This window comes from Hyperolius riggenbachi, chromosome 2 (genome assembly GCF_040937935.1).
Source record: "Hyperolius riggenbachi isolate aHypRig1 chromosome 2, aHypRig1.pri, whole genome shotgun sequence".
Taxonomy (NCBI): domain Eukaryota; kingdom Metazoa; phylum Chordata; class Amphibia; order Anura; family Hyperoliidae; genus Hyperolius; species Hyperolius riggenbachi.
This window is the reverse complement of record NC_090647.1, coordinates 300593156-300610507: the sequence shown is the minus strand read 5'-3', so window position 1 is coordinate 300610507 and position 17352 is coordinate 300593156. Positions and strand designations below refer to the sequence as shown.

At 47.8% G+C, this 17352-nt stretch overlaps 1 protein-coding gene across 4 annotated transcripts in view; it reads left to right on the top strand.

Annotated features, from left to right (window-relative positions):
- The window catches only part of LOC137546493 (uncharacterized), a 142372-nt gene that overhangs the window by 57153 nt on the left and 67867 nt on the right, over positions 1-17352 (top strand). For 3 of the 4 annotated variants that reach the window (XM_068269031.1, XM_068269033.1, XM_068269030.1), the window contains exons 5-8: positions 14457-14480; positions 15549-15572; positions 16310-16333; positions 16627-16650. In XM_068269031.1, coding sequence (XP_068125132.1) covers positions 14457-14480; positions 15549-15572; positions 16310-16333; positions 16627-16650 — 96 coding nt within the window. The remainder of the gene's footprint in view (positions 1-14456; positions 14481-15548; positions 15573-16309; positions 16334-16626; positions 16651-17352) is intronic. The other variant, XM_068269032.1, reaches the window with a different exon arrangement.

The following is a 17352-nucleotide window of genomic DNA, read 5'->3' as shown; positions in this document are numbered from 1 at the left end:
GGTTCTTCTTTTGTACCATGGAAAAAAAAGTGGTTAGTCAGAAACTCCACATACTTTTCAGAGGCCATTTTCACACCTTCAGGGACTCTAAAGGAGCTGAACAGCTCTCTTCCCATGATTCCAGCCCAAAACATGACTCCGCTGCCTCCTTGCTGACATTGCAGCCATGTTGGGATGTGGTGCCTGTTAACCAACCATCCACCACTTCATTCATCTAGACCAGTGCTGTCCAACTTCACGGGCATGGAGGGCCATTTTTTTTCCAGCCCCTATGTTGGAGGGCCGAAGGTTCTTGCTAGAGCCGCAGACCCCCCCCCCCCCCCTCCCCCCCTCAGGAAAAAAATGCAATTAAAGGACAATTAGATTGGCAGCACTTTCCACAAAATGCAATTTAAGATTTTGGTGACGTTGCGTGGTGCACATGGCGCCAAAAACCATGGGGGTTCCGTTGCGAAAAATGGGTGTGGCCATGGACCAGAATGTGGGTGTGGCTACAGGTGGAGACAAATTTACATGAACTTAGCAATGTGGGACATTAGATTAGGACAGTGGTGGCGAACCTTTTGGAGGCCGAGTGCCCAACCTGCAACCCAAACGTCACTTATCTATCGCAAAGTGGCAACAGCAATTTAAACTACATACAAACGTTTTAACTCATACATACACATTATGGAAAATCCAAGCTGAAAATAAACTCTGAAGATAAACAATTTCATCCATCCTACTCCTGAAAAATGTATTTTTTTTTTAGAACCTCCCAGTTTTATTTTCCGTTTTAAAAAGCTAAAAAAGGTTTAATGCTATTGTCTCATGATGATGATTCAGCTTTTCCATAGTCTCGCAGTTCGCAATCATGTGACCCCCAACAAGACAAATTCAGCAATCATGAGGCCCCCAACAAGGCACATTCAGCAATCATGAGGCCCCCAACAAGACAAATTCAGCAATCATGAGGCCCCCAACAAGGCACATTCAGCAATCATGAGGCCCCCAACAAGACAAATGCAGCAATCATGAGGCCCCCAACAAATCATGAGGCTCCCAACAAGACAAAATCAGCAATCTTGAGGCCCCCAACCAGAAAAAATCAGCAATCGTGATGCCCCCAACAAATCATGAGGCCCCCAACAAGACAAATTCAGCAATCATGAGGCGCCCAACACGACAAATTCAGCAGTCATGAGGCACATAAATAGAGAGCATTTCACATAAATAGGGAAAAAGGCTCTTTAATATGGTAGACACCTCTCACCTGGCTTCTGTATTCTCCTCTACTGGCTGCTGTGCCTGGCTGGCCTGGCAATAGTGTTTTTGGCCAGATTGGTGATGATGTATGGGCTGAAAGGCCTTGCGGTGCTGCTGTGGCCGGGCTGGCGGTGATGCTGTGGTGTGGCCGTATGAGGTAGTAACAGGTGCCCCTTCCCAGTTAGATAGTGACAGGTGCCCCCCCAGTTAGATAGTGACAGTTGCCCCCCCCAGTTAGATAGTGACAGGTGCCCCCCAGTTAGATAGTGACAGGTGTCCCCCCAGTTAGATAGTGACAGGTGTCCCCCCAGTTAGATAGTGACAGGTGGCCCCCCAGTTAGATAGTGACAGGTGTCCCCCCAGTTAGATAGTGACAGGTGGCCCCCCAGTTAGATAGTGACAGGTGTCCCCCCAGTTAGATAGTGACAGGTGTCCCCCCAGTTAGATAGTGACAGGTGTCCCCCCAGTTAGATAGTGACAGGTGCCCCCCCCCCAGTTAGATAGTGACAGGTGCCCCCCCCCAGTTATAGTGACAGGTGCCCCCCCAGTTATAGTGACAGGTTCCCCCCAGTTATAGTGACAGGTTCCCCCCAGTTAGATAGTGACAGGTGCCCCACCCCAGTTATAGTGACAGGTGCCCCCCCAATTATAGTGACAGGTGCCTCCCAGTTATAGTGACAGGTGCCCCCCCCCCCAGTTATAGTGACAGGTGCCCCCCCAGTTAGATAGTGACAGGTGCGCCCCCCCAGTTAGATAGTGACAGTTACCCCCCCCCAGTTATAGTGACAGGTGCCCCCCCCACCCGTTAGATAGTGACAGGTGTCCCCCCAGTTAAATAGTGACAGGTGTCCCCCCAGTCAGATAGTGACAGGTGTCCCCCCAGTTAGATAGTGACAGGTGTCCCCCCAGTTAGATAGTGACAGGTGCCCCCCCCCAGTTAGATAGTGACAGGTGCCCCCCCCAGTTAGATAGTGACAGGTGCCCCCCCCCCAGTTGGATAGTGACAGGTGCCCCCCCCCCAGTTAGATAGTGACAGGTGTCCCCCCAGTTAGATAGTGACAGGTGCCCCCCCAGTTATAGTGACAGGTGTCCCCCCAGTTAGTGACAGGTGCCTCCCCAGTTATAGTGACAGGTGTCCCCCAGTTATAGTGACAGGTGTCCCCCAGTTAGATAGTGACAGGTGCTCCCCCCCCCCAGTTATAGTGACAGGTGCCCCTCCAGTTATAGTGACAGGTGCCCCCCCCAGTTATAGTGACAGGTGCCCCCCCAGTTATAGTGACAGATGCCGTGGACAGTGAAATGCAGATAACGTGGACAGTTAAATGCATATGTAATGTAGGTACAGCCAATATTTAGCTACTGATATATGTGTTTTTTTTCTCTTAGACCCTATACCTAACAGCTCCTCTTTAATGAATGGGAACTGTGTTCCCATTCATTGATCTCCGGACTAAGAGGGCGGAGATGAGTACCCCCACGGGTGAACATGCGACAGGTTTTTTTCATGGACGTAGCTCCTACGTCCAGCATGCATTTTTGGACGAAGGAGCTACGTCCTAAGAGCTAAGGTGGTTGAACATTGCCACCTATGATGGTGAAAATATCAGGGGTTAGAGTTAGGGGGTGGGGTTCTTTAGTGTTAGGAGTATGGTGGGGGTCCTTAGGGGTTAAGGCAAGGCACCGGGGGAGGGGTGCCTTGCCTTGTGTTTAAGGTTAGGCACCACTGGGTGTGGGGTTAAGGTTAGGCACAACACGAGGGGTTACGTTTAGACACCAAGGGGGAGGGGGGAGTTAAGGTTAGAAACCACCAGACAGGTCTTAAGGTACCTACCCACCTTGCAATTTTTCCGACGATTTTCCCGACGACTGGCAAATTTTTGAGTGACAAGTGGTCGTTTCCACAATCTCACAACATGGGTACATGCACATGATCATGTAAATGCCGCTTAGCACCCTACGGCGATAACCGTCATGGGGGATCGGATCTTTAAGATCCCTAACAACTCTCACGCAAGGTACCATGATTGCTTGAAGTCTTGTCATGTAACGTCGCGTATACGCACTGCTGGAAGTGGGATCAGGGAGTGTTCATTGTCGGGGGGACATAGCTGGATCCATCTTCTTGCATCACAAGGTGAGTATGTTGCTTCAGGGTTAGGCATTGGTAGGGGGAGGGTTCTGTGTGAGAGTAGGGTTAGGTTAGGTCATAGTAAAATATAAGTAAAGATTACTGAGATATTTTACTATAAAAGAGGAACTTCAACCAAGGACTGAACTTCATTCCAATCAGCAGCGGATATCCCCTTTCCCATAAGAAATCTTTACCTTTTCTCGAATAGATCATTAGGGGGGGGGGGGGGGGTCTGTATGGCTGATATTGTGGTGAAACCCCTCCCACAATGTGAGACTGACAGTTTGCTGTCTGTGAACCTCTATTCACTGTGGGAAATAACAGCTTTTTCACCTGCCAAGCAAGCATTCTCTCCCTCTGTGCATAGATGCATAGAACGCTCTGTAACAAACATTCCGTACAGATCACCTGGCAAAACTAAAGATGTCACCAGTGATACATTTCAGAATGTAAGTCAGAAAAGATTTTACATTGGCCAAACACTGACTAAATAATTTATAAATCAATATTGTAAAAAAGAAGCAATTTTATTCATTGTTATTTTCACTACAGTTCCTCTTTAAAGCAGACCTGAACTCAGAACTTCCTCTTGGCTTTTAAAGATACGCAACAGCATAATAATCTTTAAAGAAAAACATGTCTTTGTTACAGCTGTTACAAATCCTAAAATAAATCTCCAGTGTTTCTGCGTTCATGGAAGCAGACATAGTGTTACCATCCTGAGCTTCCAAATGAGCTTATCTGCCGTGGCAGTCAGGTGACACAGGGGAGAGATCAAATTACAACTTGCGATTAGACAAAGTTGAGGGGAAATTAGACAGGCTAAACTCTCTAAATATATACAGAGTGCATTTCTTTATGTTTTCCTTCTGTCATGTGCACGAGTTCAGGTTCACTTTTAAAAAAATCTTAAGTGGAAAAAGAAAAAAAAGATTCTAACTTACCTGGGGCTTCTTCCAGCCCCTGGACTCCTACTGTGCCCACAACATCCTCCTAATCTCCTCTGGACAGTGGCGGCAACCCCCGCAAAGCTGTGCTACTGCGCAAGCGCGGCCCCTAGCCGCACGCACACTGTTTGCGCTCCCGTGGCTGGGAGCGTTCGGTGCATGCGCAGTACATGTACTTCACTACTGTGCATGAACAGAATGCTCCCGGCAATGGGAGTGCAACTAGGGTGCGTGCGTGCGCAGTAGACTGGCATCAACAGCCCAGCCTTCCGGGGTTCGCTGCTGCTACCCGGAGGGTTTAGGAGTACATCGTGGGCACAGTAGGAGAAGAAGCCCAAGGAAGTACGTTTGGTTTTTTTTTTGTTTTTTTTTACTTAAAGAGAACCAGAGAGAAACTACATAAAAGCTTTTATACATACCTGGGGCTTCCTCCAGCCCCATAAGCCTGGATCGCTCCCACGCCACCGTCCTCCGCTTCCTGTATCTGCCGGTACCGGGTCCTGTCACTTCCGCCAGTCGGCCAGCGGACGCAACCAATTATCCGCATCACACAGGCTCCCCCCATACCCTTACGCGTGCGGCTCCATACTGCGCAGCCGCATGCGTACGGGTATGGAGGGGAGCCCCTGTGCATGCGGATAATTGTCCGCGTCCGCCGGAAGTGACGGGACCCGGTAGCGGCGATAGAGAAAGCGGAGAATGGCGGCGTGGGAGCGATCCAGGCTTATGGGGCTGGAGGAAGCCCCAGGTATGTATACAAGCTTTTTTCATTTTTCCCTAACGTTCGTCTCTGGTTCCCTTCAAGGACTGCAGCCTTAAATCCCCTTAAAGGGGAACTTCAGCCTAAACAAACATACTGTCATTAAGTTACATTAGTTATGTTAATTAGAATAGATAGGTAATATCATTTTTTACCCACCCTGTTTTAAAAGAACAGGCAAATGTTTGTGATTCATGGGGGCTGCCATCTTTGTCATGGGGGCAGCCATCTTTTTGGTTGAAAGGAGGTGACAAGGAGCAGGAGACACAGTTCCAACTGTCCTGTGTCCTGATCACCCCTCCCAGCTGCACACGCTAGGCTTCAAATGTCAAATTCAAAATGCAAAAAAAAAAAATTTGCACCAAAACAGCAGAACGAGAGCAACAACATCAGAAATCCCATCATGCTTTGCACAGCATCAGGGGAAAAAAGCCTGGTCAGTTTTCTTCTGTGCAGCTAAAAATGAGGCTTGGATAAGAGAAACAAAGTTCTGATGCTGTGATACTGTTAAAGAAACACCAGGCCTTTTCAGTACTGCTGAGCCGATTTTTAGTCCGGAGGTTCACTTTAAGGACCAAACACTTTTTTTCCATTCAGACCACTGCAGCTTTAACGGTTTATTGCTCAGTCATACAACCTACATGAATTTTACCTCCTTTTCTTGTCACTAATACAGCTTTCTTTTGGTGTTATTTGATTGCTGCTGCAATGTTTAGTTTTTATTATATTCATAAAAAAAGACATGATTTTTGTCAAAAAATGATTTTTTTTTTTTACTTTCTGTGGTGACATTTTTCAAATAAAGTAAAATTTCTATATACATTTTTGTCTAAATTTATTGTGCTACATGTCTTTGATCAATAAATAGACACTTATTGGATTTTTTTTTGTTTGGGTAAAAGTTATAGCAAATGGTGCAAAAAGTGAATTTCCCCAGTTTGAAGCATCTCTGACTTTTCTGAGCACCTGTCATGTTTCATGAGGTGCTAGAATTCCAGGATAGTATAAATACCCCCCAAATGACCCCATTTTGGAAAGAAGACATCCCAAAGTATTCACTGAGAGGCATAGTGAGTTCATAGAAGATTTTATTTTTTGTCACAAGTTAGAGGAACATGACACTTTGTGACAAAGAAAAAAAAAGTTTCCATTTCTGCTAACTTGTGACAAAAAAAATGAAATCTGCCACGGACTCACCATGCCTCTCTGAATACTTTGGGGTGTCTACTTTCCAAAATGGGGTCATTTGTGGGGTGTGTTTACTGTCCTGGCATTTTGGGGGGTGCTAAATTGTAAGCACCCCTGTAAATCCTAAAGGTGATCATTGGACTTTGAGCCCCTTAGCGCACCTAGCCTGCAAAAAAGTGTCACACATGTGGTATCGCCGTACTCAGAAGTAGTATAATGTGCTTTGGGGTGTATTTTTACACATACCCATGCTGGGTGGGAGTAATATCTCTTTGTTCAGGGGTATAAGCATCTGCAAATTTTGATGACAGGTGGTCTATGAGGGGCCAAATTTTGTGGAACCGGTCATAAGCAGGGTGGCCTCTTAGATGACAGGTTGTATTGGCATTGAAGTGCAGGAAGCGCAGGATGTTCTCAAATCGTGACCTAGACATGGCAGCAGAGAACATGGGCGTGTGATGTATTGGGTGCATAGACCAATAAGACCGCAATACATTCTTTTTGACTAGACCCATGTTAAGGAGAAGACCCAAAAAATGTTACGTTTAGAAACTTGGGGTGGTTTCCACCGGAAAGGCTGGGCATGGTAGCTTCTCGGATTGGCGGTTGCGTATTGTGTGGCATAACGGCTGGTCTCAGCCACAATTAAGTCGTAGAGATCCACGGTGCAGAACAGGTGAAAAAAGTCTAGGGCTGATCCTAGATTATCTGTCTCCACCTGGACTCCAGACTGGGTGGCGAAAGGGGGCAGTACGGGTGCGGCGGAACCAGGGGATTGCCAATTGGGATTTGCCAGCACCTCTGGGAGACTATGGGTAGTACGGGCCTGTTTTGCTGGTGGCTGTGACTCGGGTTTTAATGCACGTGCCACAGAACCAGTTTCTACTACCATGCTGGTGCTCGCCACTTCACCAGGGTCTATGGTAGTACTGGTGCTAGTCCAGGAGATGCTACGCTGCTGGTGCATGCCTCACAAAGAAAACTCGAATCAGCGCTAGCACCACTCTGCTGTCCTTGAGTCTGATCCTGAGCCACCTGCGGTCCAGTGACATGCGGTGTGGTACGCCTGGCTCTAGCCGGGACCTCAACCTCGTCATTGCTATCGGTCAGAGAGCCACAGCTGTTCACCGGTTCGTATTCTGACCCGGATGATTTGTCGGGTGAGGCTTCCCAATCGCACTCACCCCACTGGGCCAGAATCTCGGCGGCCTCTTCAGCGGAATACCCCTTTTTTGCCATGGTGGACTGCTAAATTTAGGGGGTATTCCTCTGAGACTACCCAGGAAAAAGAGCACCTACCTAGTAAAAGGGAGTACTTGTGAAGTAGAAAGCTGTGGTCACTGAGTTTTGATTAAAAAAAATCAAAACTGATCTTTACAACGCCACAGCTAATGTACAATGTTTTTTGCAGTGATCAGAAAAAAAAATTTCTGTCACTGCGGTGGGGCGGGCTGAACGCAAATGCATGCGAATGATCAGGCCTGATCAGTCAAACACTGCGTTTTTAGTGTATCTTAGTGACCCTAATATAGATCTGACTGCGATCAGTAATGATTACTTACAGATACTATATAGTAGCAATGCTGATTAGCAACATTGATGATGCTAATCAGCAACTAATTAGTGACTGTCGTGTGGTGGGCTGGGTGCTAACTACCCAACGAAGGGCCCTAGTTAAATAACTGGCCTAACTGTTAACACTAGTGATACTAAAAAAGTGACAGTTTTCACTGATCACTGTTTTTAGATCACTAGGATAGTGAAGGGGGGTGATCGGGGGGGGGGGGGGGTTTCTAAGGGGGATCTGAGGGTGTGAGCGGGTGATCAGAAGCCCGCAGGGGCAGATTAGGGCCTGATCTGATGGGTAGGAGTGCTAGAGGGTGACAAGTGGTGACAGGAGGTGATTGATGGATGTCTCAGGGGGTGATTAGAGGGGAGGATAGATGCAATCAATGCACTGGGGAGGTGATCAGGGGGGGTTTGAGGGTGTTTGGGTGCCCGCAAGGGGCAGATTAGGGTCTGATCTGATGGGTAGCAGTGACAGGTGATGATGGGGTGATTGATAGGTGATCAGTAGGTGATTACAGGGGAGAATATATACAAGCAATGCACTGGCGAGTTGATCAGAGGGGGTCTGAGGGCGATCTGAGGGCGGGGGCGGGTGATTGGGTGCCCGCAAGGGGCAGATTAGGATCTGATCTGATGGGTAGCAGTGACAGGGGTGATCAGAGGCGTAGCTAGGTTTTTCAGCGCCCGGGGACAAAGACTATTAATGCGCCCCCGCGCCAAAAGGGGGCGTGGTCACATAATAATTGTGGGCGTGGTTATGGGTGGAGCCAAATGTATATGGAGGTTAGCAGGCTCACGTTCACCACCCTCCCTCAGTATGTACCTTCCAGCATGTTCCAAAACATATTCAGCAATCATGAGCCCCCCCCCCCCCCCCCGTCAAGACAAATTCAGCAATCATGAGCCCCCCCCCCCCCCCCCATCAAGACAAATTCAGCAATCATGAGCAAACATGAGGCCCCCAACATGACCAACTCAGCAATCATGAGGCCTCCAACAAGACAAATTTAGCGATCTTGAAGCCCCCGACAAGACAAATTCAGCAATCATGAGGCCCCCAACAAGACAAATTCAGCAATCATGAGGCCCCCAACAAGACAAATTCAGCAATCATGAGGCCCCCAACAAGACAAATTCAGCGATCTTGAGGCCCCCAACAAATCATGAGGCCCCCCAAAAATAGGTAGCCCCAGGTTTATAGGTGTCCCCAGAATAGGTGGCCAGCAGTGTAGATGTCCCCAGAATAGGTGGCCAGCAGTGTAGATGTCCCCAGAATAGGTGGCCAGCGGTATAGATGTCCCCAGAACAGGTAGCCAGGGGTAGAGATGTCCACAGAACAGGTAGCCAGGGGTATATGTGCCCAGTATATGTGGGCAGGGGTATGTGTGCCCAGTATATGTAGCCAGAGGTATATATGCCCAGTATATGTAGCCAGGGGTATATGTGCCCAGTATATGTAGCCAGGGGTATATGTGCCCAGTATATGTAGGCAGGGGTATATGTGCCCAGTATATGTAGGCAGGGGTATATATGCCCAGTATACGTAGGCAGGGGTATATATGCCCAGTATATGTAGCCAGGGGTATATATGTCCAGTATATGTAGCCAGGGGTATATATGCCCAGTATATGTAGCCAGGGGTATATATGCCCAGTATATGTAGGCAGGGGTATATATGCCCAGTATATGTAGCCAGGGGTATATATGCCCAGTATATGTAGCCAGGGGTATATACTGTATGCCCAGTATATGTAGTCAGGGGTATATATGTCCAGTATATGTAGCCAGGGGTATATATGCCCAGTATATGTAGGCAGGGGTATATATGCCCAGTATATGTAGCCAGGGGTATATATGCCCAGTATATGTAGCCAGGGGTATATATGCCCAGTATATGTAGTCAGGGGGTATATGTCCCCAGTATATGTAGGCAGGGGTATATATGCCCAGTATATGTAGGCAGGGGTATATATGCCCAGTATATGTAGCCAGGGGTATATATGCCCAGTATATGTAGCCAGGGGTATATATGCCCAGTATATGTAGCCAGGGGTATATATGCCCCGTATATGTAGCCAGGGGTATATATGCCCCGTATATATGTAGTCAGGGGGTATATGTCCCCAGTATATGTAGGCAGGGGTATATATGCCCAGTATATGTAGGCAGGGGTACATATGCCCAGTATATGTAGCCAGGGGTATATATGCCCAGTATATGTAGCCAGGGGTATATATGCCCAGTATATGTAGCCAGGGGTATATATGCCCAGTATATGTAGCCAGGGGTATATATGCCCAGTATATGTAGCCAGGGGTATATATGCCCAGTATATGTAGGCAGGGGTATATGTGCGTAGAGTAGATAGCCGGGTGTCCCCCTCCCTGGCTCCCCAGCAGGAGGGGAGCAGCGCAGAGAAGAGGGAGAGCTGCTCTCCCTCCCTCGCTCTCCCCTCCATTACTGTCCGGGTGGCTGGCAGCGGCGGGCGGAACTTACCTCTGTCTCGTCGCAGCGCCGGATGGATTAGCCGCTACTCTGGTCTGGTCCAGACCAGAGCAGCGGCTGCGGCACCCGAACTTCCGGCGCTGGAGCGCCCGCGACACCCGGACATTAATGGAGGGGAGAGCGAGGGAGGGAGAGCACCCTAAGGTGAGAGAAGGGGGGGAGATGGCCCCCTTCTCCACCGTCCGCATAGCTCTCCCTCTTCTCTGCACTGCTCCCCTCCGCAGAAAAAAAAAAAAAAAACAACAACAAAAAACAACAACAAAGCAGCTCAGCTGGGTGCCCTTAGGGACCCGGCGCCCGGGGGCACTTGACCTACCCCGACCCCCCCTAGCTCCGCGCCTGGGGGTGATTGATGGGTGATCAGTGGATTATTAGAGGGGAGAACAGATGTAAACTATGCACTTGGGAGGTTATCTGAGGGCGGGTCTGCGGGCAATCTAAGGGTGTGGGCGGGTGATCAGGTCCCCATAAGGAGCAGGTTAGGGTCTGACCTGATGGGTGGCAGTGACAGGTGATGACAGATGGGTGATTGGCAGGTGATCAGTGGGTGATTACAGGGGAGAATAGATGTATACAGTACACGGGGGGGGTGATCAGGAGCCCCCAGGGGGCTGATTAGAGCCTAATCTAAAATAAAGCATTGATAGTTAGTGACAGGGAGTGATTGATGGGTGATTAGGGGGGTGATTGGGTGCAAACAGTGGTCTGAGGGGGTGATCGGGGGGCAGGGGTCTGAGGGGTGATGTGGGCAATCAGGGGGCGGGGGGGCAGGATCAGTGTGCTTGTGTGATTACTAGAAGGGCTGCCTCCTCCCCTGATGGTCACTCGATCACTGGGACCACTAGGGGAGGAGGCAGCTTAACAAAGTGTATTATACATTTAGTGGTGGCAAGATCGGTATTTACAACCCGCCGGTGCTGCTAATTGGCTGGCGGGTTGACGTCCCGGGTGGGCGGAGCCTAATGCCGGCGGATGCGTGCACTTCCCTGCGCGCGATCGCCTAACGCAGATCGGCGGCGGCACCTACCTTGCCGCCGTCCATAGGTAGTGGGCAGTCGGCAAGTGGCTAAAGAGAGCCTGAGGTGGGCTCACAGATTTTAAAAACCTACCTGACCCGGGGGGCTCAGCGGATCAGGTAGCCGCAAAATCCCCTGCACCCGCTGCTCCTGTGAGCCGCACTGGCCCACTTTCATGACCTCTGGGTCACGATGCTGGAAGGAGATCTCTCTTTCACAGCAGCCTGCAGGGAGGCGGGGGAGCGGCAGGGGGCGCAGCCAGGGAGAGAGAGCTGCCCAGTGGCAGCTCTGGCAACCCTGCAAGAACACCCCTGGCGGGCATTTTAAACAGGGAATCCCTCTCCCCTATGTTTACCTCCGAGACAAATAATGACGCTAATCTCAGGGGGCTATAGCGAGGGGGGGGCAGAGAGCGGTGACGGGGGATGCAGAGGGTAAGTCATGAGGCAGAGAACATGCCTCTGTGTCCCATCTGGCCCCCCACGTGCCGCCTCTGGTCCTCTTTAAGATTCCTTTTAAGTAGTAAAATATCGGTTTACCGATATTTTACTAGCTGCTATCTCCAGCACCCTTTTTACATGTACACCTCAAAGGACCTATGCATGAAAAATAGGGGCTGCTCTACAAGGATTTTAAACATGGAAGAGGGAGCTGCACATGGAATGTGAGGAGAGCTGCTGCGCATGCAAAGGGAGGTTGCTACAAACAAAAGTGGGGCTGCAATGGGAACCACAAAAAGGCTGGCTTGGGGAGAAAAATATTGAACCAGCATTGACAGCATTTAACACACTTTAACCTCCTTACCTCCTTGCCAGTTATCCCGAGCTCAGCTCGGGGTAACCTGCGCAGGAGGATATCTCAGGCCCCGCTGGGCCGATTTGCATAATTTTTTTTTCCCTACACGCAGCTAGCACTTTGCTAGCTGCGTGTAGGTCGCGATCGCCGCCGCTTGCCGCCGATTCGCCACTACCCGCCGCGCCGAGCCGCCCCCCCCCCCCCCCGCCCCAGACCCCTGCGCAGCCTGGCCAATCAGTGCCAGGCAGCGCTAAGGGGCGGATCGGAGTTCCCTCTGACGTCACGACGTCTATGACGTCGGTGACGTCATCCCGCCCGGTCGCCATGCGGCTTAGCGGCTATCATGTAGCGAGCCCTGGGCTCGCTACATGATTTAAAAAATTAAAAAAAAGTGCGGCGCTGCCTCCTTGCCGGATTTTTTAGACCGGCAAGGAGGTTAAGGAACTGTTTGTATAAACTTTGTAGCAACATGTTGGGGAGGATCTTGTCCTGTTTATGCATTACAATCACCCTGTGCACAAACTGATGTCTATAAAGATACATCTAAGTGATAGTGTGGAAAAACTTGACCAATTTGCATGGAGCCCAGATACAAACCACACTTAGGTATAATAGTACATAGAGTGTGAGCCAAGCCTCATCATCTAATTTAGAAACCTCATCTCCCTAATGCTGCTGTCTCTGACTGAGAACAGATCCCTGCAGCTATGTTCCACAGTTTGTTAGAAAACTTTCCCAGGACAATGGAGAGCATTTTAGCACCATACTAGTGATTACAGTTTTGATAAGTTCAAAAGCACATATGGGTGTGGTGACCCTGTGTGTCCACATACAGTACTTTTGGCCTTGCAGTGTATAATGTAAGCTGAGAAATCTTTTTGCTAAATATCTCAATAGCCTTTATTTTGGCTAAAAAGTCCTATTTTCTCATCCGTTATGGGTGGGACAAAAAAAAGCATGACACTGCCCTAATGTGAGCTTGGTTTGGCAGACTCGGACCAATTTTAAGGTCCTTTTGATTTTCATTTAAAATATTCTTTTGGTTCTTATATCCACCCTGACATTCTTTGCTGTTAGTGGGGTTACTAACCAACCAATGATATTTATGGCTTTCCTTAAGGGCCCTTTTCCACCTGCAATCGCTAGCGTTCATGCTGAACGCTAGCGATTGCTGAATCGCAAAACCGGCGATTCCCCCGACGTTTGCGGCCGCGATTTTGCTATGCTATGCACTGCATAGCAAAATCGCGGCAATTATCGCTCCGCCGCGCGTTCGCGTTCCCGACAAAAGCGAATCGCGGTAGTGGAAATGACCTACCGCGATTCCTATGTTAAAAAGCAAACCGTAGCGATTGTAAAATCGCTAGCGGTTTGCGGTTTTGCGATTCAGCCAGCGCAAACGCGCTGGTGGAACAGGGCCCTTAATCATAGTACTGTATTAATTTAACCAAAAACAATAAATTATGTTTATCCACCTTTGAAACGATGGAGTCTGTCTATTCATTTTGTCTGTCATCTACAATGATATATCTGTTCTATTCCATGAAGCACCCAACTGGTGGCAGATTAGTACACGCCTCCTCTTGTTTTTCTGAGCCAGTTGGGATATTGATGACAAAAGTGTGCAAAACAATTGCTGGCTCTGGCTTTGGAATGAACAATTGTTCTTTACCCTGTGCATGTCATTCCTTTCTTTTTCATAAACATAAAAGTAATCTGTATATGTTATGTCATTTTCTTGATGGGGCAGCCATATTGATTTTGCTGGGAGAGCCTGAGAGAGCAACCCTGGCTTTCCATGCTCCCATAACACAGGGAACCTAAACTGAGAAGGATATGGATTTTTCCTTTTAAAATGATACCAGTTGCCTGACTCCCCTGCTGATCTGTGTCTCTAACACTTTTAGCCACAGCCCCTTAACAAGCATGCAGATCAGGTGCTCTGACTGAAGTCCGACTGGATTAGCTGCATGCTTGTTTCAGGTGTGTGATTCAGCCACTACTATAGCCAAAAAGATCAGCAGGATAGTCCGGCAACTGGTGTTGTTTAAAACAAAAACATTCATATCCCTCTCAGTTTAGGTTCCCTTTAACCAAGATGGCCCCAAATAGCCGCCTCAGGCAAATTCAGTCTAGCGTGTGTATAAGGTTTTGGAATAAAAAAAATTGTGGGTTTTTTTTGTGCTTGCCCAATACTTTCTTTATCATAAACATCAAAATAATCTGTTTACGTATGAAAGACTGGAGCCTGTCGCTTCATTTTTCCTGCCCGCTGTAATAAAATGTATTCTTTATTTCAGATGCCCCCACCTGGTGCAAGTATGGTAAGTAAATTCATCCTGTTAATGTCAGCCATGATGCATAATGGTAAATGTCATTTATCAGGGCCATTTTAAGACATAGGCAAAATAGGCAGATGCCTAGGGTGACACTTATAGGAGGGTGGGAGCACCACATAGCTATTCTTTCCACACTGTGTTTTAAGGTATTCTAATACACAACGGCTAGTTCCATTAACAAAGGGATGGATGGTGATTTTTAGCTGTAAGGCCTGGCAGATTTCTTACCTTCTTATCAGGACTCTTTCACACCACAAATCGCAAAACGCAATAACAAAAGTCAAACGCGTTCTGCATTTCGCATTTTTTAAGAATTTCCAGGGAGGTTTTTTTTTTACGAAATGGACCTTCCTGGTTGGGGCGTAACTAGAGGGGAGCAGCCCCTGCAATCGCAGGGGGGCCCAGAACTGTAAGGGGCTCCAATTACTAACCTTCCCTTACTCCAATTCAGGAGACTATACCTCAGATCAGGTGTTTTGTGGCTACACATGTTATGGCTGTGAAGATCATGATGGCCACATTAGTTTTACGACCCTTGTGAGGGTCACCAAGGGAAGGCAATGGAAGGGGTGTGAACACTGGGGGTCCCCATCAAAGGTTTTTTTTTTTTTTGGGGGGGGGGGGGGGGGGGGGCATGAATTGTAGTTATTCCACTGATTGCTGGTATATATTTTGATATAAAATGAAAGCAATCTGTGCTTGATATGTTTGATGTGATTATGTTTGATTAATTATATGCATAGGTTTGGTAAAAAGTTGTATTTCTGCTTCGGTTATGGGTGGAGCAAATAAGCATGACAATTCTCAAATATGAGCTTGGATTGGCAAACCTATGACATTCTTAATGTCGTCTTGCTCTTTATTTTTAATACTGGGTGAGATACTTCTATTGCTCGTTATGTCCTCTAAATTAGGTTAAAACCTAATGGTCCTCATGGATTTCCTAAAATTGCAATTATGAAATGTAACACGTGTAGTTGCTACCTAGGAAACATTGCAGCCTGTCTCTTCATGTTGCCTGCCCGCTGTAATAAAATATCTTCTTTATTTCAGAATCCCCCTCCTAATGGAACCATGGTAAGTAAATTCCACCTGCTCTTGAGCTAATGCAGTGACTGGAGGGTAAGGAGAGGAACAATTACTCAGCTGTTGTCATCATTTACATATTCAGCGTGCCTGTACACATGCTAGATCAGGGCTGGGCAGACTTTGCAAGGATCGGGCCGCATTTCTCTCGGATGCAGCCCGCTGCTACTGCAACTCACTCTCTCCCTCCCTTTCTCCCTCTCGACAGAAGAATGTCAGGAAAGGATTGCGTATAACTCACCCTATCATGCTCTCCATGGCAATGGCAGCTTCATGTGACACACTGCTATGTAATGACGGCAGGTCACATGACGCCACCGTTACCATGGAGATCGCCGCTGGAGAGTGTGATAGAGTGAGTTGGCTTTCTTGTATGTGCTCTGCGTATCGTTGTAAGGATGGCGGGAGGGAGAAAGGAAGAGGAGCAGAAGCCAGCCCTCTATCAACGGGTTGGCTTCATAGCGCCCGCGGGTTGAATCTGGCCCGCAAGCCATAGTTTTCCTAGATTCTTACCCAAGATGGCCCAAAATAGCCGCCTCAGGCAAATTAAATCTAGTGTGTGTATAAGGGTTTAGAGTAAAAAAAAATGTGTTTATTTTTTTGTGTGTGTGTGCCTGCCCAATACTTTCTTTTTCATAAACATGAAAATAATCTGTTTACGTATACAAGACTGGAGCCTGTGCTTCATTTTTCCTGCCCGCTGTAATAAAATGTATTCTTTATTTTAGATGCCCCCACATGGTGGAAGCATGGTAGGTAAATTCATCCTGTTAATGTCAGCCTTGATGTATACTGGCCCACAGGCCATAGTTTTCCTAGATTCTTAACCAAGAGGGCCCCGAATAGCCGCCTCAGGCAAATTCAGTCTAGCGTGTGTGTATAAGATTTTGGAATAAAAAAATTGTGTTTTTGTTTTTTTTTATTTTCTGCCTGGCCAATATTTTCTTTCTCATAAACATCAAAATAATCTGTTTACTTATGAAAGACTGGAGCCTGTCGTTTCATTTTTCCTGCCCGCTGTAATAAAATGTATTCTTTATTTCAGATGCCCCCACCTGGTGCAAGTATGGTAAGTAAATTCATCCTGTTAATGTCAGCCTTGATGTATAATGGTAAATGTTATTTATCAGGGCCATTTTAAGACATCGGCTAAACAGGCGGGAGCCTAGGGTGACACTTGTAGGAGGGTGGGAGTACCACATAGCTATTCTTTCCACACTGTGCCTTAAGTAGAGATGTCGCGAACCTCCGATTTTCGGTTCGCGAACTTCCGCGGAAGGTTCGGTTCGCGGAAAAGTTCGCGAACCGCAATAGACTTCAATGGGGAGGCGAACTTTGTAAAATAGAAAAAATTATACTGGCCACAAAAGTGATGGAAAAGATGTTTCAAGGTGTCTAACACCTGGACGGGGGCATGGCGGAGTGGGATACATGCCAAAAGTCCCGGGGAAAAATCTGGATGTGACGCAAAGCAGCGTTTTAAAGTCAGAAATCACATTGAATGCTATATTGCAGGCCTAACGTGCTTTAAAACATCTTGCATGTGTATACATCAATCAGGGAGTGTAATTAGAGTACTGCTCCACACTGACACACCAAACTCACTGTGTAACGCACCGCAAACAGCTCTTTGTGTAGTGACGGCCATGCTGGACTACTGCACAACATGGTGAGATTGCTCTTCCTCACTCAGTGATGTCAGGTAATGTGTGACTTCCTTCTCAACTTTCCATGGCATTGTTAAAAAGCGTACGTTTTGTTTTTAAATTAC